The following is a 25,738-nucleotide window of genomic DNA, read 5'->3' as shown; positions in this document are numbered from 1 at the left end:
GGGGTACCTCAGGGCAGCTGGACTGCGGGGTGGTGGGCAATTTATAGGAAGTCCACAAAGCATACGGTGGGTTGCATGGAACCAGGGTATTGCGGGGTGCCTGGGCGGCTCAGTCAGTTGGGCATCCGACTCTTGATTTTGTCTCGGGTCATTATCTCACGGTTCGTGGGATGGAACCCCGCGTTGGGCTCTGTGCTGATGGCGTGGAGCCTGCTTGGGATTCTCTCTCTCCATCTCCGCCTGCCCCTCCCCATGCTCACTCTCTCCCTCTCAAAATAAATAAATAAACTTAAAAAAAAAAAAAGAGACTGCTACATCAGTGCTTCCCACAAACTGAATTCATGAATAGGTTAAAAAAAAGGGGGGGGGTTAAATAAAGTTTCCATGGGGCCAAGTTAGGTTTGCCAATGTTTTATTCTGCCAAATTATCAGCAAAAAACCCAGAATATCATCTACCTACCGTCTCCATCCTCTCATTAAAAAAAGAGAAATTTTATTGCCAATGTAATAGGAAAAACATAAGCTTAGAATCTCCTTCTAAGTGAGTACATTTAGCCTGTAATAATGACCTGGCCAGTGGAGATTAATCAGCCTTTCAAATATCAGTATACTGAGTGAGGATGGGGAAAGAAGGAAAGAGGCCAAGAACCAAGCTTGGAAACACTGGGGGGAAGGGATGAGGGACAGGCCAGCAAAGAGCAGCGGGATAAGCAACCCTGAGCATCTGAAAGGTAAAGGCAGGGGTGCCTGGGTGGCTCGGTTGGTTGAGCAGCGGACTTTGGCTCAGGTCATGATCTTATGGGTTCATGAGTTTGAGCCCCACGTCACGTTTGCTGCTGTCCCCATAGAGCCCCGTTGGGATCCTCTGTCCCCCTCTCTCTTTGCTCCTCCCCTCCCCCCCCCCACTCACGCACTCTCTCTCAAAAGTAAATAAACATTTTAAAAAATGAAAAGAAAGAAACAAAGGTAAAGGGAGGCAGGGACAGAGGGGAAGCAAGGACCCCAGGCTGCTATAAAAAAATGAGGGACATGGCAAAGGATGATATTACATCTAAACATTTAAAGATCAAAGCCAAGTAAAATCAATTCAGCTTTATCATGACATTCTAAAAGCAGTACCTAATTAATCTACCTAAACGACCAGAAGTACAACTTATAGTTGAAATCACCAGATTTGCATATTCATGAAGTTATATTTTCATACTACTATTCATTGAAAATGGCAAAATACTATCAACTATAACATATATGCTATCAGCAACATAGCTGATATATAATTTAATAATATAATAACATATTATAAATATAACATTACATATTATATATTATATATATTATATTTTATAAATACCATAAAATATGTTATCCATACTATTCCATATGCTATCAGCAACATAGCTGATATATAATTTCACAATAATATAATATTATAAATATTGTAACATTACATATTATATATTACATATATATTTTATAAATACTATAAAGTATTATATTATCCATATTATTCTATTTTATTTAATGATATTACTTACCATTAAAGTCAGAGACTACTAATTACAGTGGCTTTAGAATTTAGTCTAGGTAGGAATAAGTGAAAATGACCTAAAATCTGAGAGTAGGGGAATAAAATATGTATATATCTCATAAGGTGACATAATAAAATATTAGGCAACCCTTAAGCATCCTGTTTTCACTGAAGGTTGATGGGGGTGGGAGGGAGGGGAAAGTGAGTGATGGGCATTGAGGAGGGCACCTGTTGGGATGAGCACTGGGTGCTGTATGGAAACCAATTTGACAATAAATTTCATATTAAAAAAAATTCCTGTTTTCAAAAATGATATAATGATTTGTGGAAACTCTCTTGATACAATAGGTAGTACAGAAGGCATTACATGTTTCTGTGTAAAAAATGTAATTCCCACTTTTACGAATATTTATAATGAGTAAAATCCTGGAAAAAGAAATCACGAAAAAGAGAACACTGATCATCTCTGGTATTACAGATAATTTAACATTCCCTATATTTTTCTGTATTTCACACACTCGAAACAATGAAATGCATTACTTTTATAATTAGGAGAAAAAAATATAAGTAAATTTAACAGACACACTTACTCTTCGGAATTTAGGATTGAAGTAGTTAATGACTCCAAATTCAAAATAAGATGCAAAACCTTCTTTGAGCCAGATATCATTCCACCAATTCATGGTAACCAGATTTCCAAACCACTTTTGGAGATGGGAGAAAAAAGAGCTTTCTTAAATTTAACTTAAGTAATATTTACTGTAATTGCATGTTAAATAAATGTAAGGTCAAAGACACAATTAAACTTTATTTGCCTTCAATAATCAAACTTGAAAATAGGACTCCAAAAAGCAGGTTGTTGCTTTAACATGAAGAGATAGCAGTCGTGCATTTCTCTGAAATAATTATTTCACATCCAAATGACTGAAAGCAATTTGTTTTAAAACTGTCAAGTTCAGGGGCGCCTAGATGGCTCAGTCGGTTAAGTGTTCGACTGCGGCTCAGGTCGTGATCTCACGGTTCCCGAGTTCGAGCCCCATGTCAGGCTCTGTGATGACAGCTCAGAGCCTGGAACCTGCCTCAGATTCTGTGTCTTCCTCTCTCTCAGCCCCTCCCTCGCTCACACTCACTCTCTCTCAAAAGTAAATAAACACTAAAAAAAAAAAAAAAACTGTCATGTTCAAAGATGAGGTAAGCTAGAGTATCATTTCTTAAACTGTCCACTTCCCCAAAAGTTACATTAAGTTAAATAAAGCAGAAGTTTGGAATGTTCACTTAACACCTACTAATTATAGCATCCTACAAATAGACTACATCAGAATTTTTCTGGAAGCAGTTATTATGTTTCAAGAACATGTTTTGAGCTGTGCCATAGACAAATCACTCATATGTTCTACAAAGTGGTCCAGCTGTAATTATTGTCTATTTGACCTTAGCAGAAAGAAAGTGCCAAATGGACGATGCATAGAATCAGGAAAGAAAAACAGAATAATTTCTAAAACCAACTAATCCATACCCTAGTATTTAGTCAAGTTCTTATAACAGCTGTGATATACTAATAGTCATCAGCCTGTCTTCCAAAACAATGTGTCGCTTGAGAATCATAAAAAAATGACGTTTTGGGGGGACTGATCAAAACTTGTCAAGGTTTGTTTTGACTACGCAACAAGGGGTTATTCTATCCTAGTAAATCACTCTTTCCCAAAACTTCTTATAGATCCACATGGCAAGAAGATAACAATTTCATAGCTTAGAGCATTTCTTTCTTGACAAACTGGTATGAATGGAGTCAAGGTCAAAAAGCAGGTGTGGGAACCTCCATTAAACACACAGCAAAGCTTCTAAAATCACGGTGTGAAGGCACAGATCTAAAGAAATAACTCCTTGTTTACACTGATTTTGTGTATGCAGCTTGAGGATTGTTAACTACTCATCCCACTGACATTAACATTGCTGACACCCCTTTAACCTCTCTTCAAAAAACAAAACAAAACAAAGTCTATAATGATGTACTGATGAAAGAAATGTGGATATCTTTCAGTGACCTTTTTGAATATCCCTTATTTTAAGATGGAATGAAAACAAATTATCATCCCTCTGGTTGACTTACTTTCCTTGAACAGGGCTCTGTGGAGCAAAGTCTACCTTTGGATATGAATACTTGACCTCTGAATGGCCTGTAAGGTCTCATCTCTATGATCCATCACCAATAGTTCAAATCCACACAAGATCTGATTACACAGATCCTTCCTTCACTGTCCCACTTTTTGAATGATTTTTTAAAATCTGGTGTACCATAGGGGCACCTGGGTGGCTCAGTACGTTAAGCATCCAACTCTTGATTTCAGCTCAGGTCATGATCTGAGGGTTCGTTGGTTCCAGCCCTGCATCTGGCTCTGAGCTGACAGCATGGAGCCTGCTTGGGATTCTCTGTCTCCCTCTCTCTCTGCCCCTCCCCTGCTTTCTCTCTCTCCCTCCCTCTCAAAATAAATAAACATTAAATGAATGAATGAATGAATTAAAGTAATCTGGTGTACCATTCAGTTTTTTGTTTTGTTTTGGTTTGGTTTTTGCTATCCTTGGTAGAGCAGATGGAGAATATCTTCATGTGAAATAAGAAAGAACATTTTACCACATGCCTGATGTCCAATCTCGTGGGAGAGAATGAAGGAGATCACAGCCTTTTTGTCTGTTACTTGATCATTTGGTTGCATCAACAATAATGACTCATCGAATATCAATAGTCCCCAGTTTTCCATTGCACTGTTGTCAAAAGTAGGCAAGGCAATTATATCTAAGTGGATTTAAATGGAGGAAAAAATGAAATCATCTCTTCCAAAAAGTTTGAGATTTCCAGATATAAGTATGTCAAAATGAAATCATAAAATTACTCAAAGAAAATGCAAGTGAGTATTTTTAATCTGAGGGGAGACAAGACTAATACCGAAGACAGAATCCAGAAAACAAATCGCTTTGATTATCTGAAAATCACATACTTTTGATAAAGAATCTGCACAGAGAACTCTTAAAACATAACTATAAAAAATAAACTTTTCAAACTTGGCAAACAACCCATCTGAAGAGACACTTTATGACATAAGATAGGCAAAAAGGAAATAGGCATATTAAAAGATGCCCAACATCATAGGTCATCAGAAAATTGCAAATTAAAACAACGGGATACTACGACACAACTATTAGGATGGTTTAAATCCAAAACACGCCAACAAATGCTGGAGAAGATACGGACAGCAGGAACTCTCCCTCATTGCTGGTGGGAAGGCAAAATGGCATAGACGCTTTGGAAGACAGTTCGGTGGTTTCTTATAAAACTAAATAAACGCTGACCATATAGTCTAGCAATTGAGCTCCAAAGTTCTTCACCCACGTGAGTTGAAGACTTAAGTCCACAAAAAATAGCAAATGAATGTTTACAGCAGATTTATTGGTAACTGGGAAAAATCAGAAGCAACCAAGATGGATTTCAAAAGGCGAACGTATAAACAAACTTCAGTATATCCGTGCATACCATAGAGCATCATTCAGCAATAAAAAGAAATGAGCTATCCAACTATGAGAGATCACAGAGGAAATTTGCACGCAGATTGCCAAGCAAAAGACGCTAGCTGGGAAAAGCTATACAATGGTACCATTCCAACTACGGCAAAACCTTGGTTTGCGAGCATAATTCATTCCAGAAACACATTGGTAATCCAAAGCACTCGTGTATCCAAGTGAATTTCAGGAACCATTGGCTCAGTAGCGACCATGTGACGTTCAGCATCACGTACTACTCATATTACAGAACACTGCTCGTTGATCAAGTTAAAATTTATTAGAAATGTTTGCTCATCCTCTGGAACTCTGGAACAAGTTACTCGCAATCCAAGGTTTTACTTACAGAAAAGGTAAAACCAGAGAGACAGGAAAAAGATGTGTGGTTATCAGGACTCTGGGAAGAGGGCGGGGATGCATATGTAGAGCACAGGGGATTTTTATGACAGTGAAACTATTCTGTAGGATACTGTAATTTTGGACACGTGTCAATATACATTTGTCAAAACTCATAGAATGTCCAGCACCAAGAGTGAAACCTAATGTAAACTACGGGCTTTAATTAATGATATCGTATCAATATTGCTTCATCAATTGTAACAAATGTGCCACCCTAATGGAAGATATTTACAGTAGGATAAACTGGGGGCGGGGGGAGGAGAGGAGGTAAATGGGAAAACCCTACGCTTTGTGTGTAATTTTCCGATAAACCTGCAACTGCTCTAAAAAATAGTCTAGCTACAATGAAATATTTTAGTTCACCAAAAGACACCATAAACAAATATGAAAGGCAAGCCACAAACTGGGAAAAATATTTGCAGCATATAGCACAAACAACTAGACAATGGTTTTTTTCAGTATTAAAAAAAAAACCCTAACAAATTAAAATTTAAAAAAAATGTGAACAGTTCACTAAAGAAACAATTAAAATAGTCAAAAATCTTACTTGAAACATTCAACTTCATTAATTATCAGAAACAAAAATTAAAACAATGATATAACTTAATCTTTCAAAGGTGTGAGAAGATTAATAACTAGTACTGTATTAGTATTAATAATTAGGTAAAGGAGAACTGGCATAATGCCTGTTGATAAGGGTGTGAACTGCTACAATCTTTCCAGGACAATCCAGCAAAATGCTTTATAATTTTTAAAAATGTTCCTACGCTTTGGCTAAGTCATTTAACTTTTGGAATTCACACTAGGGCAAACAGCATGGATATGTGTACACACTCCTTATGTTTTCTTTAGTGGTTTTTTTTTTCATTTTTTTTTTAATGTCTATTTCTGAGACAGAGACAGAGCATGAGTGGGGGAGGGGCAGAGAGACAGGAAGACACAGAATCCGAAGCAGGCTCCAGGCTCTGAGCTGTCAGCACAGAGCCCGATCCAGGGCTCGAACTCACAGACCGTGAGATAATGACCTGAGCCGAAGTCAGATGCTCAACCAACTGAGCCACCCAGGCGCCCCTCTTTAGTGTTTCTAAAGTGGCCCAAAATGGGTGGGGGAGGGGAGGTGTAGAATTAGTCCAAATGTTCAACCACAGAGGATTAAATAAGTTATTTTGTCAAATCAATGTGTAAGCATTCTCTGTGTTTAAAATGACAATAGAGGGGCACCTGGGTGGCTCAGTAGGTTAAGTGTCTGACTCCTAGGCTCAGGTCAGGATCTCAGAGTTCCTGAGTTCGAGCCCTACCTTGGGCTCTGTGCTGAGCATGGAGCCTGCTTAAGATTCTCTCTCTCCCTCTCCCTTGGTCCCTCTCCCCTACTCGGGTGCATGTGCGCACACGTGCGCGTGCACACACACACTCTCTCTCTCTCTCTCTCTCTAAAAATAAAATAAAAATGACAATACAAAAGAATAGTTAGTTACCTGGACCATGTTGCTACATACAGTAACAACCTTTTAAAACAAACCAAAAAAAAAAAAAAAGTCAAAGAACAGTCTCAAACTATGGTTCCATTTCCATTAAAAATAAACAAGCAGGGGCACCTTGGTGGTTCAGTTGGTTACGCACCCAACTTTGGCTCTTTATTTACAGACCTTGGAATTGGAATTTCATATAACTGTCATGTGTCAACAAAATAGTCTTCTTTTGATTTTTTAAACTCACTTAAAAATGTAAAGACCACTCTTAATTCGTGGGCCGTAGAGAAAAAGGCAGTGGGCCATATTTGATAGTTTGCCAACCCCTAATGGAGAATATTAGTAATAACTCATACTGTGATCCACCCCCCCACCCCAGACCAACATCATCAGCACCACCTGGGAACTTACTAGAAATGGAAATTCTGGGACCAACTGCAGACCTACTGAATCAGAAATTCTTGGGACAGCAGCAACAATCTGTGTTTTAACAAGCCTTTCAGGTGGTTCCAATGCATGCTAAAGTTTGAGAACCGCTGACTTACGTCTTTCTCTGGGCTGCCTCTCAACTCACCCTTCAGTGTATTCTTCCAGAAGTTAAATTACTATCGGCAAGTTCATTTTTTTTTTAACTTTAGAAAAAGTGTTTCACTTTCAATGCTATAGAGTTTTTCATTGTGTGAATGAACTGTAATTTATCTATCCATTTGCCTGTCGATGACCATTTTGGTTGCCTTCAGTCTGGGGCTATTATAAGAACTGTAGCTATGAACATTCTTGCACTTGTCTTCTGGTACATAAGTGATCAAATTCCTCTTGGAGATCTATTTAGAAATGGAATTATTGGGTTTTAAGATATTCTTTTTTTAATTAAAAAATATTTTTTAACATTTATCTATTTTTGAGACAGAGAGAGAAAGAGTGTGAGCAGGGGAGGCGCAGAGAGAGGGAGACAAAGAATCCAAAGCAGGCTCCAGATACTGAGCTGTCAGCACAGAGCCTGATGCAGAGCTCAAACTCAAAAACCACAAGATCATCACCTGAGCTGAAGTCAGACACTTAACCGACTGAGCCACCCAGGCGCCCCTGGGTCTTAAGGTATTCTAATGATCAACATTGCAAGATGATAAATATGTTTCAAAGGTGTTGTAGCAATTGATACTCCCTTCCATTTTCTAACATTTGGCATTTGTCACATGCCTCCTTTTTGATAAGTGAGTAGGTATAAAATGGGGCCTCACCATGGCCTTGGACATTCATTTCTCAGTTACTAATGAGGTTCAGTATCTCTTCATAAGTGTATTAGCTACATGTGTTCCTTTTTCTTTATAACATCTATCCAGGTATCTTTTATTTTTTTCTACTGTATTTTCTTATTTATTTGTAGGTGTTCTTTATATATGTAGGCTACTCCCATTACCACTTCTTAACCCTCTTTAAGACTTTTACTTAGCCAGTACATTATCCCTTACTTGGTGATCTGTTGCTTTTGTTTCTACATATTGAAAGTATCACCCCAATTCAGCTACTTAAACAGAGAGCCCCAGCCACTTACTTCTTTTGCATTCAAAAAGCACCTAGAGGGGCGCCTGGGTGGCTCAGTCAGTTAAGCGTCCGACTTCGGCTCAGGTCATGATCTCACACTTTGTGGGTTCGAGCCCCACATCGGGCTCTGTGCTGACAGCTAGAGCCTGGAGCCTGCTTCGAATTCTGTGTCTCCCTCTCTCTCTCTGTTCCTCTCCCACTCATGCTCTGTCTCTCTCTCTCTCCTTAAAAATAAATAAAAACATTCCAAAAAAATCTTTAAAAAAAAAAGCACCTAGAAAAGTAATAGGTAACCAGTATTTGCTCCGTAGATTCTCACTGATTATGGTCATTATTTCACTCTGTTTTATGATTTATATTGTACCTGAGTTTCATTGCTACCAAAAATACAAATCGTGTGGATGTGTAGTATATATAGTTTGGACTCTGTTATTTAAAGTTAAAAGCACAGGGGCGCCTGGGTGTCTCAGTCGGTTGGGCGTCCGACTTCGGCTCAGGTCATGATCTCGCGGTCCGTGAGTTCGAGCCCCGTGTCGGGCTCTTTGCTGACAGCTCGGAGCCTGGAGCCTGTTTCAGATTTTGTGTCTCCCTCTCTCTCTGACCTTCCCCCATGCGAGCTCTGTCTCTGTCTCAAAAATGAATAAATGTTAAAAAAAATTTTTTTAAGTTAAAAGTACAATTAAAACTTAGAAGAGAAGTTGCCATTCTAAAAGTCTATAAATCTTTAAATGTCCACATTTATTCTTAAAAGCATCATGCCACTTCTTCTTTCAAATCTTCTAACAACGTAGAGGTGCCTAGGTGGCTCAGTCGCTTAAGCATCCAACTTGGGCTCAGGTCATGATCTCATGGTTTGTGGATTTGAGCCCCGCGTTGGGCTCCGTGCTGACAGCTCAGAGCCTGGAGCCTGCTTTGGATTCTCTCTCTCTTTCTCTCTCTCTCTCTCTCCCAAAATAAACATTAAAAAAGAAAAAAAAAGTTACTGTCTACCATTCTAGAAGAAGAAGTCTCAATAGGCTCTGTGTGCACAAAGAAAAAGACAAGCCGGATCCTGAACCCAAGTTACTCTTGATCTAATAAGAGAAACAATTAAGTTGTAGTTAAGTCAAGAGCTCAAATGGAGGGGTGCATAGGATGCTGTGGAAGCGTGAGGAAAAGGGAATCAGGGAAAGCTTCCTGGAGGAGGAGGCACTGGGTTGAGAAACACACAAATTAACAAGCTGGAGAGACTGCATTGCAGGATGTACAAAGTCCATGTGCAAGAGCCTGAGGGAGAGGAGAAGAGGAAGGTAGAGAGGGGACAGAGCGGATGCTGGGCATCCTTCCAACTCGGAGGAGTTGCCAAAAGCCCTGAGAGTTTGGCCAGAGACGCACTGTTGTAAAGACAGGGCACAGGGTTTGGACTTTATCCTCAGGGCAACAGGAAGCCACAGAGAGGTTTTAAAGAGGACAGCAATATGTAATATTACAGTAACACGGTTGTCAGGTTTTGCTGTGGAAAGTTCCCCCATGCCTCAGTGTTGGAAGACGGGCTCGAGGGGGCCAGCAGGGAAGGGGTGGGGACAATAACGAGGAGACTAATTGGAGGGAGCAGGTGCTTTACGGAACAGGGAACGGAGGGTGACTCTGCACCGTTGTTTATGTAAATAAAGACAAATGGAACTTTTCTTGCCTAGACAAGTGTCACCGTGAGATCCTCCAGTCACAGATGTCTCCAAGCCCAGGCTTCTGATGCCTCCAACTCCCAGAAAGAGAGGTATCACTTCCGGGATCCCTGAATGGGCCAAGCCTGGTTTGCTCCCCGTTCCTCCCCAGCCAGAAGGCTCAAGCTGCCTAGACCCCTGGCTCGCCGGTGCTCAGGAGGCTTGAGCTCCCGGACAATTACTTCCTACCCTCTTCCACCATCAGCCAAGCTGATGGTGAAAAAGGCAGAGCACACTTTTTCCAAGACTTCGCAGAACAGGTCAGAGGAACAAGATACATTGATACGATACCAGAGACTGAGAAAATGCTGGACAGCTTTCTGAGCAGAGGGGCTCAACACAATTTTAAGGGCATACTGTAGAGATCTAGGAGCAACAAAATGTCTCTATATTTCCTCAAGGACTGTATAGGGTTCACACGTGATTCCAAGTTTGTACGACAGAAAGGATCCCCACGTCCTAATCCAATGACTCACAGCTAAAGGATATTAAAAAACAAACAGACATACAAACACTACCTGCCATAAACCACCACCAACCTTATTCATGGGACATGGAGTAACTCACGTAGGCCTGCTAAAAGGATCCAGAACTATGTTGTCACACACATGCACTAGGAGAGGAAAGGACAGAATGCAGGAGGGAAAGCAGCCTCTGTAGGGGGAGAGGCTGGCATCGAACACCCAGGAGGAATCTAAATGCTGAGAACACCTGCAGGCACTGGGCAGAGTATGGAGAAATAGCCGATAGGCCTCTCTGTGTTTGGGAAGGTGTCAAACTTACGGATGGGACGCCCACAGGGCTGCCTCTGACAGCGGCTAAGTGGTAACAATAGGTCCGGGGAGGCTCTTCTGTGTGCCCTTGACCTTAACCCAGGGCCCCAACAATAGGAAACCAATGGCATTGGAACAGAAGATGGCTCACCTGTTTTAGGAAGAGGGTAACTAATATTAAACAAATCTTCCAGAAAAGAGAAGATAGGACCTGTGATGTTCAAAGCAAAGGCTGCGTTTCCATTTGCGATGGCATCTTTCCGGGCCCAGATGCGTATCTAAATCAAAAACAATTAAGCAGTGATTAGGGAAAGCGGTAATGAACTTTGGAAAGAGGCAGCCTGCATGGGCCAACTTTCTGATGCTCTCGAGTCAAAGACTTACCTTTCCAGAAGAAGCTACACGACAAAATGTTGACAGTTGACGAATCCTGAACAGCATGGAGGTTAAGGGTGCTGACCCCATGCAGTCAAAAATCTGCATATAACTGTAACTTGTGACTCCCCAAAAACCTAACTGCTAACAGCCTACTGTTGACGGGAAGCCTTTACCGATAATGTAAACAGTAGATTAATGCATATTTTATATATGTATCATATATTGTAAACTTACAATAAAGTAAGGTAGTAAAAAGAAAAAGCAAATGTTATTTTAAAAAAATCATAAGGAAGTTGGGGTGCCTGGGTGGCTCAGTTGGTTAAGCATCCAGCTTCGGCTAAGGTCATGATCTCACAGTTCATGAGTTCAAGGCCCATGTTGGGCTCTGTGCTGACAACTCGGAGCCCGGAGCCTGATTCGGATTCTGTGTGTGTCTTTCTCTCTGCCCCTCCCCCGCTTGCGCTGTCAAAAATAAATAAGTGCTAAAAAAAAAATTTTTTTTTTTAAATCTGTGTGTACATGGACCCACTCAGTTCAAATTTGTGTTCTTCGAGGTCAGCTGTAAATGTGTACATGCTCTGGAGAAAGTCCAGAAGGCTAGTCACTAAGATGTGAGCTGTGATTCTCTGGAAAGGGTGTTATTTAGTCGTGTTTTGTTTTGTTTTGTTTTGTTTTTCACAATAACATGTGTAACTTTTGGAATTCAGAAATAATCTCTGGGATGGTATCTACCCCTACAGAAAATGTAGACTCTATCTTAGAGTAAGAGGGTATCTCAGACCCTTGCTTCCCTTTTTAGGACATGTTTCCAATGTTCCAAAACAGAACTGTGCAGTTAGCAGGGCTCACACATATGGTACATTATGAAACACACCTGAGTTGTGCAAATTTAAAACGGTTTGTTAATGTTTTCAATGCTAAGATCATTAACAGTGTGATCTTGTTTTCAAAGTTTTTCAATAAGGTTAATTCCCCTAATTTAAAGAAGTGCATCACAAGTCTTATGATTTTACAGTTGTTGAACAAGGGAATTCTATTCTGTTTATGACCCCTTCCTCTGTAGCAGGTAAAGAGAAAGCCTTGCCACGTTTTGTTAGGTTTAATGTAACTGTGTTGTTGTTTGGGGACTCGGGAATTTATTTGCGTGACTCGGTGGCTAATTTGCTCTTGTTATACCGTTCATTATTATTTTAATATGAAATCACTTTCTATCCCACAGCACCACCATCGGAGCACTTTTTAATGGAGTCGCTAACATTCATGCTGCAGAACGTGTGTGAAATTCAGTAACCTTGTTACAAAAGTTAGCAATGAGGGCGTGAGGGCAATTGTCCTGACGTGAACACAGTCGCTTTGAGAAAGGCTTCTCTGCAAAACATTAGAGAGAATGCTAGGAAAATGAGAAGCAGAGCGACGATATTTGCAGATGGCTGCAGCCCAAGAACACATCCACCTTAACTTCACTTTTATTTCTGCTGGAAAACTTGTCTTGAATTATGTGAACATTGCATTACGTGAGGTCTTCAGGAATGTTCCCCTTTCACAAAATGCAACCACCTGTTTTTGAGGCCTCCTACCTCGTTCTCCTCGGCCTCCCCCATGCTGCAGAGGCCTCCTTATCTCGGAAGGAGGCCCCAGGATTCAGCCCTGCCCCTGTGCTACACCTACCCACCTTCCCCCCGCCCCCCTCATTTCTAACTCCAGAGGCAAGGGGAAGATTGCTGAACCAAAGCCTAAGCTACCGAGTGGAAAGAATAGTCCCCACTCCCCACATTCAAGATGTGTGCATTTCCACTGTAACCTATGGGAAAATAATCAAGCCTTTGTATATTTAACTCAACGTTTCCAAAGCCCCTCTCATAAACTACCATTTTATAAGCCAAAGGGGAGGCAAAGGATGGAGATTTCAAGCGTGTGGGAAGGGGCAGGGAGCCCCCAGCAGGGCCACCAGGAACACAAAATAGTGAGGAACACTTTGGAGATGCGGCCACAAAGTTCTTTCAACACCACGGCTAGTCCACCAGTGTATTCCTGTGGTTCTCCATGAACACAGTGGACCTTACCGCCTGAGAGAGGAGTACCTTTACACATGCCTGTGCGTGCTAAGCTCTGTTCAAAGTATGTGATTTTCAGGTGGCTCAGTCTGTTGGGTGTCTGACTTCAGCTCAGGTCATGATCTCACGGTTCATGGGTTCAAGCCCTGCGTGGGGCTGTGTGCTGACAGCTCAGAGCCTGGAGCCTGCTTCAGATTCTGTTTCCCTCTCTCTCTGTCCCTCCCCCACTCATCCTCCTCTCTCTCTCTCTCTCTCTCTCTCTCTCTGTCTCTCTCAAAAATAAATAAACTTAATATTTACAATATACATATATATATGATTTCCATCCTTAGTTACGTTTCCACGTTTATCTTGATGTCAACAAGGATTAACCGCATTTTCAATTTTACTAAATTTTTATCTCTTAATAAGCAACTCTTCATATACTCTGGACACTATTCCAAGAGTACATTCTGGCTCCCCTGTAGACTGTGGTGGACTCCTTCCCTTTGCAGAGCTGAGCCATCGCCAAATGCAGCATTCCGCTGATAAATTCATCCCAAATTTCAATTTTCTGGCTAAGCACATGACCTTCTCAGGCATGTTCCATTTCCTCTCTGCTTCCAACAGCAGCTGGTTTTCTTTTCAGGGCTGTCCTTCACCAAGAAACAGACCTGTCCCTTTTGTGAGACGTGGTTGCAGTATGGCAGCATTGAGATGGGCAAGCCACTTGAGATGTGGATACTGACACACCACCTCGGGTCGCTCGTGAGCTCCGGGGCTCGGCTCCTTCATGCCAGGCACAAAGCACGCGCTTCTAAATAGTGCCCAAGGGGGCTCCTGGGTGGCTCCGTTGGCTAGGCGTCCGACTTTGGCTCAGGTCATGATCTCACAGTTTGTGAGTTCGAGCCCCGTGTCGGGCTCTGTGCTGACAGCTCAGAGCCTGGAGCCTGTTTCGGATTCTGTGTCTCCCCCTCTCTCTACTCCTCCCCTGCTCACACTGTCTGTCCCTCCCTCTCTCTCTCTCTCAAAAATAAATAAACATTAAGAAAGATTAACACACTAAATCGTGCCCAAAATTTCTGGCTGTGCTTGACGTGGCCTGTGTTCCATCTGTGGATATCAAGAATCTACCAGTGATTCTTCAGGCTGGAGCCAACAGTTGAGGAAGAGAAGCTGTGGTCTCCGTCTAACACGGTGTTATTAATGCATCCTCCAGAGGAGCAGCTCTGGGTGACTCTCCCCCTGGCGACAGACTTGGCTCATGCACAGCTTTGTTATCTCCACAAGTCAGTGGGACAAGCCTGGAAGATCTGGGGCGGGCCCAGGAGAGAGTCTCAGATGGGACTGTGGGGGCCTGATTTTCCTCAGCTCTGTGGAGTCCATCTGGCAAGCAAGATCCCGGCCTACGGAATCGGCCTTCCCTCCACACTGCAGAAGAGGCAGTGAACCAGCATGTAAAGCACTTGTCACAGCAGCCCTGACATTTTCCTAAAGAATTATTATTTTTTGAAGCTTATTTATTTATTTATGTTGAAAGGGGGGGGCAGAGAGAGGCGGTGGGTGGGGGGGGAGAGACAGAGACAGAGAGAGAGAGAGAGAGAGAGAGAGAGAGAGAGAGAGGATCCCAAGCAGGCTCCACGCTGCCAGCACGGAGCCCAGCGTGGGGCTCGAACACGCGAACTGTGAGATCGCGACCTGGGCTGAGATCAAGAGTCAGACGTGCACCCGACTGAGCCACCCAGGCGCCCCATTCCGAGAGGATTATTATGTGATGAGGCTGTAACTGGGTGAAAACTGGGTATTTCAGGACAGAGCGCCCACTTTGTACAACTGTGGGGAGGGGCCAGGTGTCTCAGAGTTGAGGAATCCAGCGGGGCTCCTTCTCGATGGGGCGATACCTACCTACAGGCATCCGTCCTGCAGGCACTCCGTCTGCCATTACAGTTGTTCCCAGCTGGTGTCCCTTCTGGTCGGTTGGTGCCCAGACTGCCGGACACTTGGATTATCACCCCCGCTTCATGAATGGCATCGGCTACACAACAGGTAAACCTGAGCTTCGAGGTGCTAGTTTGGCAGCTCCCCTGTCTTCTGAAAGGTGCCAACAGCCCGGGAAGAGGGGGCCCAGAACCTACCTTGAGTGCAGCCTTTCCACAGAGCCAAAAGGGAGAATGGTGGCGTCCCATCTGCAAAGCCACCCTAAGGGTTTCAACGGGGCTTGGAAAAAGTCAGAGGGGCCACCAGGAGGTGACGATGGGAAATGTAGGCACAACCCCTGGATGCAGAGAGAATGGATGAACCACCTGTGGCCAGTATGAAGGCACCCTTACCTGCAGAATCTTCCTCACTCACCTCTTGGCCCCTTTCAGTTCTGCTGACGTGGTCATAGTCACATATGGCCAACGCGACTAAATAAGTTGGCATGTGGGGAGTGGTGGAAAAGGTGGTAACGGTCCACACGCTTCCATTCACGTCTCTTTTTTCAGACTGACCTACGGAAATTGGTTTTAGTCCAAATCACTGTTAAACCTAAGCAGTAATAGCTACCTTTGAAACAATGTGTGGAGTCGACCGTCACCCATAGTCTAGCAGTGTGGATTTCTGCACCCCTAAGCCTGTCAAAACCATATTAAGTGAAATAAGTCAGGGAAAGACAAACACCATACAATTTCACTGACATGTGAAATTTAAAAGGCAAAACACATGAACAACAACAACAAAAAAGCACAGACTCAGGAATACAGAGAATAAAATGGTGGTTGCCAATGGGGAGGGGGCTAGGGAGATGAGCAAAATGGGTAAAGGAGATTAAGAGCTACAAACTTCTAGGTTATAAAACCAATTCCATGGGGAAAGAATGTACAGCATAGAGAAGTCTGTCATTAACAGTCCTAACTTTAGGGGCGCCTGGGTGGCTCAGTCGGTTGAGCGTCCGACTTGGGCTCAGGTCATGATCTCGCGGTCTGTGAGTTCAAGCCCCGCGTCGGGCTCTGTGCTGACAGCTCAGAGCCTGGAGCCTGCTTTAGATTCTGTGTCTCCCCCCCCACCCCTCCCCTGAATGTGTGTTTCTCTCTCTCTCTCTCTCAAAAATAAATAAAGATTAAAAAAATAAAAGTCCTAACTTTGTATGGTGAGCATTGCATAATATTACATAATTGTTGAATCACTATGGTATACACCTGCAACCAATGTAATCTTGTATGTCAACTGTACTTCAATTAAAAACAAACAAACAATGGGCACCTGGGTGGCTCAGTAGGTTAAGCATCTGACTCTTGATTTCATCTCAAGTCACGATCTCATGGTTAGTGAGATCGAGCACTACATCTGGCTCTGCGCTGATCGGGTGGAGCCAGCTTGGGATTCTCTTCTCTCTCTCTCTGCCCTTGCCCCACTTGTGCTCTCTGTCTCTCTCTCTCTCTCAAAATAAATAAATAGACATTTAAAAACAAACCGTGTTAGGAAGGTCTAAGGACAGCATCTTTGCTCTGAATCAGTATTTTGAATAACACGGTCTTGACTGAGGACCTAATCCATGGGCACCTCAAGTGACGCCCACCACCCATCTCTCATCTTTTCCATCTACTTCTACTGTTTCATTGACCAGGCCACCTCTCATGATGCTTAATCTAGAGCCTATGACAGGTCATGGAAGGATAATTTTGCCATTGCTAGGTTTCAGCGAGATCTTCAGTAGAGGCAAGCTGGGCCTTCAAAGCCGAGGGCAGGTATTTGATGTGAATCAGGCTGGCAAACATTAACAGGGCAGTGGTGGGGACCATGGCAAGTCTGGGGGGGAGGCGTCTGCAGGGGACAGTCTCTCGTGAGCTGTAACTATTGCTGTCACAAAGGAGCTGCAGGCCCTGCGTTGTTAGATCTTCTAAGTTTACAAGGGAGTAAAAATCTTGATGTTTATGAGAAATCTCTGGATTTTTAAAAGTTCAATCAGAAGGAAAAAAAAATCACGCGAGCCAAATGAAACACATCTGTGTACCAGATTCAGCCTAAGTCCGCGAGCTTATCACTAACGATCAATGTTGAAGCCCAAACTAGTGGGCAGACAGGCTACCAAAGTAGAACAAAATGGCGTCCCCAGATTCCTGTGCAAAAAGAATCAGGACTTGCCATCTCTAAAATGTGGGTGCTGATACGTACCCCATGTGACTGCTCTCCCTAATTATAATACGCTACCAACACACGGCCTAGAAAAGCCATTGCTATAAAAGCTATTAAAGAGTTAAATACATATGTATGTGCGAGTATACACATATATCTGTAGGTCCATATATATGCACACTATTGTAATTAACATATTCACACATATCATGACAGGAAATCTTACTTACCTAGCTTTGGCATATTGGAAAGGGCCCCATAGCTTGGATGATGAATAATTGTAATATTAAAGGTTGCCTTTAGAGCTGGCTCATCAAAACAAGGAAAAACGCTCCTGGCAAATGTTGGCTCCATCTGAGATGCTAACAGGGCCCTGTAACACATTTGGGGGGGAAAAAACCCTATTTATTTTTATTTCAGGTTAGTGGACACACACACAAAAATATTGAGGGATGATGGCTTGTAATTATATTCAGGAAGGAGCTAGAACATTTCCCCTCATCTTCCGCACTGCCTTCCAGTTAAAACACACACGGACCCAAGGCTCACCGCACCTTGCAATTCTTGTAAGACCTAAAATACAAAAGACCTATTTAATTTTCAACCACAAAATACTATTTACTTCATTACATCATATGCCTTTAAAACATTCTGCAAACAAAATAGGAACAAATATAGCAAATATGCAATGGCAGGCTTTTGAGAACCAAGTATTTTTTTAAACTAGGATTTCTTTTTGGGAAACGGACTATTCCTTTCATCTTCCACCAACGTGTAAGCAGTGTCTGTTGAAGAATGCATTTTTTTAAACATTTTCTTAAAGTGTATTTATTTATTTTAAGAGAGAGAAAGCTCGAATTGGGGAAGGGCAGAGAGAGAGAGAGAGAGAGAGAGAGAGAGAGAGAGAGAGAAGGAAAGAGAATCCCAGGCAGGCTCCACGCTGTGAGTGCAGAGCCTGATGTGGGGCTCAAATTCACGAACCGTGAGATCATGACCTGAGCTGAAGTCAGATGCTTAAGTGACTGAGCCACCCAGGCACCCCAAGAATGTCCACATTTTTATCTTTTTCTCACCTGTTCTTCCGGGTTGAAAACTTAGAAAATGTTTTATTTTGCACCCTCTTGGGAGTAAACAATACAGGTGCGTGTCAAGTGCAAAAGACAATTTTTGTTTCCAGGTGGGCAGATTTATCAAATCCCTTCTGCTCCTTCCCCCCATCTCCATGGAAAATTTTTTAAAAAGTGGCATTATCTCACAGTGCACTGGTGATTTATGGGGAATAGTTTAGGGTCAAGAGTGTCCTGAGCAAATGAGGAGATGGTCAGGTTCATTCTGTGTCAATGGGGCCTAAGTCTGACAGGACATGGGGCCTAGCTAACAACTCTCCTCAGAATAAACCTGTGGAATCACTAAGACTCAGTCACCTGGGGTAGGGGTGGGATTTGGGGTGGGGGTGGGGGGGTTCTTGGGCAGCTTATTCAGTTAAGCATCTGCCTTTGGCTTAGGTCATGATCTCACAGTGCACTAGTTCGAGACCCACATTGGGCTCTCTGCTGTCAGCATGGAGCCCTCTTCAGATCCTCTGTCCCCCTCTCTCCCTGCCCCTCCCCTCCTAGCTCACTCTCTCTCTCTCTTTCTGAAAGACAGACAGACAGACTTAGAGACTTGGGAACCTGTTTTGGGAGGACAACTGTGGATGCTAATTCTTTTTTTTCTCCTAAGACCCTGAGACTTAGTGTCCCTGATGCATTTGCTCTTACTTCAGGCCCAGCTCTTAGGTAAGTAACAGGGGAATTCAACGGGTGCCACAAGAGAGTATGGTCCCTCCGTCACCACCACCCACCTCTGGGATCCCTCCTCTACCACGATAAGGCCTCTACTCACATGAAAATTCACAGGCAACGATCAGCACGTTCAAAAGCCAGCCACAGTCAGCTAACTGGATGTGTTCATCACCTCACCGTGACAAAAGTGTAATTTTCAACAAGCCTTCCCTACTTGCAGCTTCCCACTGTACATTGCTCTTGCTTGCATAGACTGGAAGGTGGCCTGTGAATTCTCATACCAGCCACTTTGTCTGCAGGACTCTGTTCCATCTCCTGCTAGCTGAGTAATCCTGGACCGGTCCCACATTCCTGCCAAGCCTCGGTTTCCCCATCCAGAAAGCAATGGCACTACCAACCTTTTATTGCTGTTTGAGCTTTCACATTATTAGTAGCTGAATGTATCAACAAACCACCTCTGAATTCTGCTATATTCCTTGCAACCTCACAAACTGCTCTCCACGTAGATGAACTATAGAATTCAAGGAGACGGGGCGCCTGGGTGGCTCAGTCGGTTAAGCGTCTGACTTCAGCTCAGGTTATGATCTTGTGGTTCATGAATTCGGGCTCCCCATGGGGCTCTGTGCTGACAGCTCAGAGCCTGGAGCCTGCTTCAGATTCTGTGTTTCCCTCTCTCTCTGCCCTTCTCTCACTTGAGCTCGCTCTCAAAAATAAACATTAAAAAAATTTTAATATTAATTAATTTATTTTGAGAGAGAGAGAGAGTGAGCATGAGTGGTGTAGGGTCAGAGAGAGAGAATCCACGCTGTCAGTGCAGAGCCTGATACGGTGCTTGATCTCACGAACCATGAGATCATGACCTGAGCAGAAACCAAGAGCTGGGACACCTAACAAACTAAGCTACCGAGGTGCCCCCCAAAATGGATTCTAACAGGGATAAAGACATCCAACAGAATTGAAAAAGGAGCCCCTGAGGTGACCATGACTGAGTCATCTAGGGTTGGGAGAAACAGCCCCCTTGGAAGTTCAGGCCTGGCCTCCATGAGGCCTGTGAGCCCCCTTGGAATTGTAGGTCATTTTGTACTAATGGTAATAAATTAGCCTGAAAAAGTATAATGTAGAGTGAAAAAGCACAGCCAATTTTATAAAACGTGCTTATCCATCTGGAAAGCCACCACATGCCTATTGTTTTTGTAATAGAAACTATAAAACATAAAGCTTGGTAACATCTCCACTACCATGACCTCACAAAGCATAGGCCTCTCAAGGAATCTACAAGGTCAGGAGAGAAAATCAGACTCTTCAAGGAAGTGGGAAAGTTTTAACCTTCTCAAAGGGGGCTACAGGTTCAAAGAGGCTAAGCGACATCAGCGCAGAGTCACCACTTGAAGCAAATAGCAAGCAAGTGCCTTCCTATTCCATGATTCAGGCCTCTTGAGAGGTGAAATAGAAGAAACTCTTGGATTTTACTCAACTATTTCCCTCCCTGGTTTTATACAAACAAACAAAAAGGGAAAAAAGTCCCTACAACACACAGCCCTTCTGGCTCACAGTCCTAACTACAAAGGTCAGGGCCAGCCAGAAACACACACGATCTGGTTATGCCACATCTGGGAACTCAACACTGGTATTTATTTCCCTTCTTTCTCTCTCTCTCTCTCTCTCTCTCTCTCTCTGCTTTGGATTCAAGCAACCCTGTAAAGATATCTTGACCTCAGAAAATAGAACCATCCACCCTCTGTTCCCTTCAAACCTCGCCGAAACATGCTATTATGGTGCCTGACAAGTCTGGGTTTAGCGCGGTCAGTTGGTGAGGGAGTTAATTTGGGACAATTTGTCCCGTAGCGGCTCAGTGTTGCAAAGCCACTCTCCTGCCCTCTTGTGTGGCCAGGGAATCATGGGCTCACCACTTTCTTGTGCTAGAAGAGGGCTTAGGGGTCAAGACCACATGATATCCTTTGGGATCCATCTACTGCCATATAAAAAATATCCACTCATTCATTCCAAATCATTGTATGAACTCTGCCTACAGCTCTAGCTGACAAGTGCTACATGACATAACTGGTCAAGGGTTAAATAAGACCGGAAAGCCTGTCTCCCCAAGTTGTTTTTACACAACAACACCCTCAGAAATCAAAATGTTTTAGTAAAGACAGATATTACACCACTGGACTGTGGTTCAAGGATTGGCCCATGAATCATGTTTGTTTATTACTTATATCATAGGATCTTAAAGCTGAAGTTTCCACCAGGCAACAAAACACAATAGACGTGAAATCCCAGAGAGAGGTGCCAAACCACCTTATGAAAGTTTTCGGAGTAGATGGCCTTGAGAACCTGGGGCCCTTCTGGGGCCTCTGGGCTCCACCAAAAACACATGGAAGGAAGGTCAGGCAACGGAGGCCAGAGAGGAGAGGAGAGATTTCTAGGTGGGGGGGAGGAGGTGGTGCGGGTTAGCCAAGCTTCTTGATCTCAGGGTGCTGGGAGGAGGGAAACCCCCGAACTGGGGTGAGCCATGGGGGAGAAGATCCCTCAGAGAGCAGAAGCAGAGAGACTCAGAGCCTGGTACCCAGCTTACTGCTGGGAAAGCCGAAATTGACCCCGGTCGGAGTTGAACTCCCACCAGTGGGAATGTAAAAGGCAAAAGGAAAGGCGTTGGAGGCGGAACCAGAGAATACTCTTGCCTTGGGACCCACGTGAGCCCCAGGCCAGGGATTAGGAGTGTTCCTTGGAACAGCTGTGGGCCCTGAGACGCGGACTGAGCCAGGACGGGGACTGACTTGGGTTCTGTCCAACAGGGCCCACCTGCATGAAACTAGAAGAGCTTAGAGATGCACTCCTCCATGTCTAGGGGCTGAGGAAGGAGTCACTAATGACCACCAGAATGGAGAACTAGAGGCAGCATTCTGCAGGGTCAAGAACATTGTAGTAGAAAGGGAAACAGTGAGAAAATGACATCTCAAGGGAAAAAAGGTATGTGCTAGGCCAGTCAGGCCAAACAGCAAGAGTGCTGGCTCAGGTGAGAACTGCCCTACGTGTCACCTCTCCATGTCTCCCCCAGACCCACCGGACCTGGTCGGGGTGTAGAAGCAGCTCTCAAGATAAAGGGCGGGGGGGGGGGGGGTTGGCTAGAACCCTGAGGTGGAGAAAGGGAAGGAAGCACCACTACCCCTGACCGACTGCAGGCTTCTAACCTGAAAGCCCACCCAAGCTTGGGGGAGTGAGGGTGGAGGGAGAGAAAGGGAGATTTAACAGCTAACTCAGTTCAAAGCTTTTAAAAGCTTTGACACAGGACTGGATGCTCAAACTTTTGCATCTGGACAGTGTTTGTGACTTAGGGAATGTAGCTCGTCACCTAAGAATGAGCAGTAAATTATGGGGCTGTTAGAGTATTTAAGCAGGAGCAGGAAAGATGATCTCTGAGACTAAATTGTAAAAGCACAGTGGGAGAAACACAGTCGCATTTTTACTGAACTGGGAGGTGTGCCTTTTCGATAGGCTGGTTACACTTGTTTGCAAAAGATACAGGATCTGAATCTTTGATGAGCAAAACCATCTCCCAGAGAAGACAGCTGGGCTCCGTGAGACATGTGGGCTCAACACCTCTATAGGATAATGAAATGACCTCTTTTATCTGTGACACCAGTGAGATCATGTGCTCGGTATTTGAGTTCACTGACCTTGTTTGGATACTTCTAAATTCTTTCCTAATATTGCTCAAATTTCTCTCTTGTGTGTCATTCTCTGAGGCTGGTGCCAGATTTCCTAGCATAAACAGCAACTGGAAGGACGTCTTTTCCAGTTCTGTTCATGCTTTCTACACCTGCACATGCTGATGGATTTTAATCACGCGGTTCTCCCCTTAACGGGTCCCAGATAAAAATCCTAATTTTCTCCAGCCATTTCACACTAGTGAGCCACCCTCATCTCTTAATTTTCCTACTCTCATTCCCCTGAATACCTCCCTGTTCTACCTTATATTTTATACAGGACATGGCATGATTGGAAATGCAACAAGTATTCTTGAAGGACACTTTGAACAACAATGGGATTACAAATTCTTTCTTTCACTGAATTTCCAAAGTGGAAGAGACCTTGGAGAGTCCCATCTCAATTTATAGATGTGGAAGCTGGCACCCCGGGAGTTTATATAACTGGTTAGACAACTAGTAAGTCGCAGGGGTCGGGGGTAGTACCGGAATGAAGGCTCCAGCTTCCCAACCTGGGGTCCTTTCCAGCTAGCTCCCTCTCCTGGGATCCTTTTAGGTGCTTTGTAGAACATCATGTAATAGAAACTATGAGCAGACCAAGATATCATGAGGAAGAACTGAGGATTAACTTTACACTTAATAACATTACCAAATCTAGAGATGATGAGACTTCTGTAGTACCACAGGCTAGAATTAGCCTTCTGCTGAAAACAACTAAAAACTCTGATGAAATATATGAAACAACTGTTTTCAGACATTAGGTAACAGGAAGCACTGGGCTGTGATTTCCAACAGAAGAGAAACAAAAGATGTGAACTCTATAATCACCTTGCCTACCTGGATGTAATTTCTCAACTGCAGCACAAGGAAAGGGAACGAAACAGAGTGCAGTGGTCTCGTTGAATTGGGGAGACTATGACTGATGCTCAGGGAGACCTAGATAGCTAGAATCTTCAGGGCAGAAATCCAGAAATCTGCACAGAGTCCACATAACCCCTCTTCACCCCGAGCCTTTGGTCAAATATTAACCTGTACTTTAAGAGGTCAAGCAAAGAAAGAACAGCTACCATGGAGAGGAAAGGTGAACAATTCCTGGAGCTCACACAATGCTAGGAATTGTTCCAATTCCCACAAGCCAGAGTACAGAAATTGCTAGAATAAATGGATTTTCAACAGAGACCAGGAAGGTAATGTCTGAGCAGTGAACTAAAGTAGCCTTGGAGTAACAGCAACTTTAATTTTTTTTTAATTTATTTATTTATCTTGGGGGGGGGGAGGAGTGAAAGTCAGGGAGGAGCAGAGAGAGAGGGAGAGAGAGAATCCCAAGCAGGCTCCAACTGCCAGCATGGACCCCAACACGGGGCTTGAACCCACAAGCCATGAGATCATGACCTGAGCCAAAATCAAGTGTCAGATGCTTAACCAACTGATCCACCTATGTGCCCCTTTAGTGACTTTAGATGACTTTAGATCCATTCTCAAAGAACTTAAACAAAAGACATGGAGGATCAAACAAGGATCAAGGTCACCAAATAACTTGTACACCTATCCAAAAAAGACCAGCATTCATTAAAGCAATGTAACAAAATGTGGCATTGAGCAACATAAACTTTGAAATGTCAGGCACGCAATAAAAAATGAGAAAATGCCCAAATATTTGGAAACTAAATAGCACAGTTCTACATAACCCATGATTCAAAGAAGAAATCAAAAGGGAAATTACAAAGTATGTGGAACTGGATGAAAATTTTAAAAGCAACATGACAATATTGGTGGCATGCCACTAATGCAGTAGTTACTGGAAATTTTATAGCACTAAATATTTATGTTAGAGAAGAAAAAAATACCTTAAATCACTTACCTTGCACCCACCTTAAGAAAATAGAAAAAGAAAAGGAAGCCCAAAGTAAGAAGAAGAAAGGAAATAATAAAGAATAATACATAAAGCATTGCAGTGAAAAACAAAAAAACAGTAGAGAAAATCATTGAAACAGATTAACAAAGTAGATAAATCCCAAGGCACACTGATCAAACTTATTGTCTGTCAGAAGTGGAAGACATAGGAGAACCCCATCCTTCTACCTTACAAAAAGCTGAACACCCCGGAGTGTATGCCACTGGTTAGACAACTAGTAAGTGGCAGAGGTGATTTCACAACCAGGGCTTCAGCTCCCAAAAGAGAGAAGACACAAATGACCAATGTCAGGGGTGAGAGAAGTGACATCACTACAGATTCTACAGATATTAAAATAATAAAGGAATATTTTGAACATTAATTATACTTAAATTTGACAACTTTGACTAAATGGGCAAATTCCTTGAAAGACCCAAACAACCAAAGCTTGCTCATGAGGAAATAGATAACCTGAATAGCCCTCTATTCATTAAAAAAATTTAATTTGTAGTTTAAAGACATCCCACAAAAACAAACAAAAAAACCCTCGAGGCCCAGGTGGCTTCATTAGTGAAATTCAACCAAAAATTTAAGCAATAATCAATGCCAATTCCATATAAATTCTTCCCCCAAAATCAAAGAAACTTCTAAATGTATTCTTTGAAGGCAGCGTTACTCTGATACCAAAACAAGACAAAGAAAAAGAAACCCCATGAACAGGGATGCAAAAATTAAAACCAAAATTTTAGTAAATCAAATGCAACAAAATATAAAAAGGATAATACATCAAAACCAAGTAGTATATATCTTGCAAATGCAATGTTAATTTATCATTAGAAAATCAAGTAGTG

General features: G+C 43.0%; 1 protein-coding gene across 1 annotated transcript in view; it reads right to left on the bottom strand.

Moving 5' to 3' along the window:
* The window catches only part of LVRN (laeverin), a 73,187-nt gene that overhangs the window by 35,097 nt on the left and 12,352 nt on the right, over nucleotides 1–25,738 (bottom strand). Inside the window, exons 2-6 of the mRNA XM_047092833.1 lie at nucleotides 17,730–17,872; nucleotides 15,736–15,875; nucleotides 11,124–11,250; nucleotides 4,168–4,322; nucleotides 2,119–2,232 (exon numbers count right to left, since the gene is read on the bottom strand). Coding sequence (XP_046948789.1) covers nucleotides 2,119–2,232; nucleotides 4,168–4,322; nucleotides 11,124–11,250; nucleotides 15,736–15,875; nucleotides 17,730–17,872 — 679 coding nt within the window. The remainder of the gene's footprint in view (nucleotides 1–2,118; nucleotides 2,233–4,167; nucleotides 4,323–11,123; nucleotides 11,251–15,735; nucleotides 15,876–17,729; nucleotides 17,873–25,738) is intronic.

Source organism: Lynx rufus, unplaced genomic scaffold (assembly GCF_022079265.1).
Source record: "Lynx rufus isolate CCGP_SWC_20201006 ecotype Redwood Valley unplaced genomic scaffold, mLynRuf1.p SCAF_1, whole genome shotgun sequence".
Lineage (NCBI taxonomy): Eukaryota > Metazoa > Chordata > Mammalia > Carnivora > Felidae > Lynx > Lynx rufus.
Note: the sequence above shows the minus strand (reverse complement) of the source record. Positions and strands in the feature narration are given on the sequence as shown.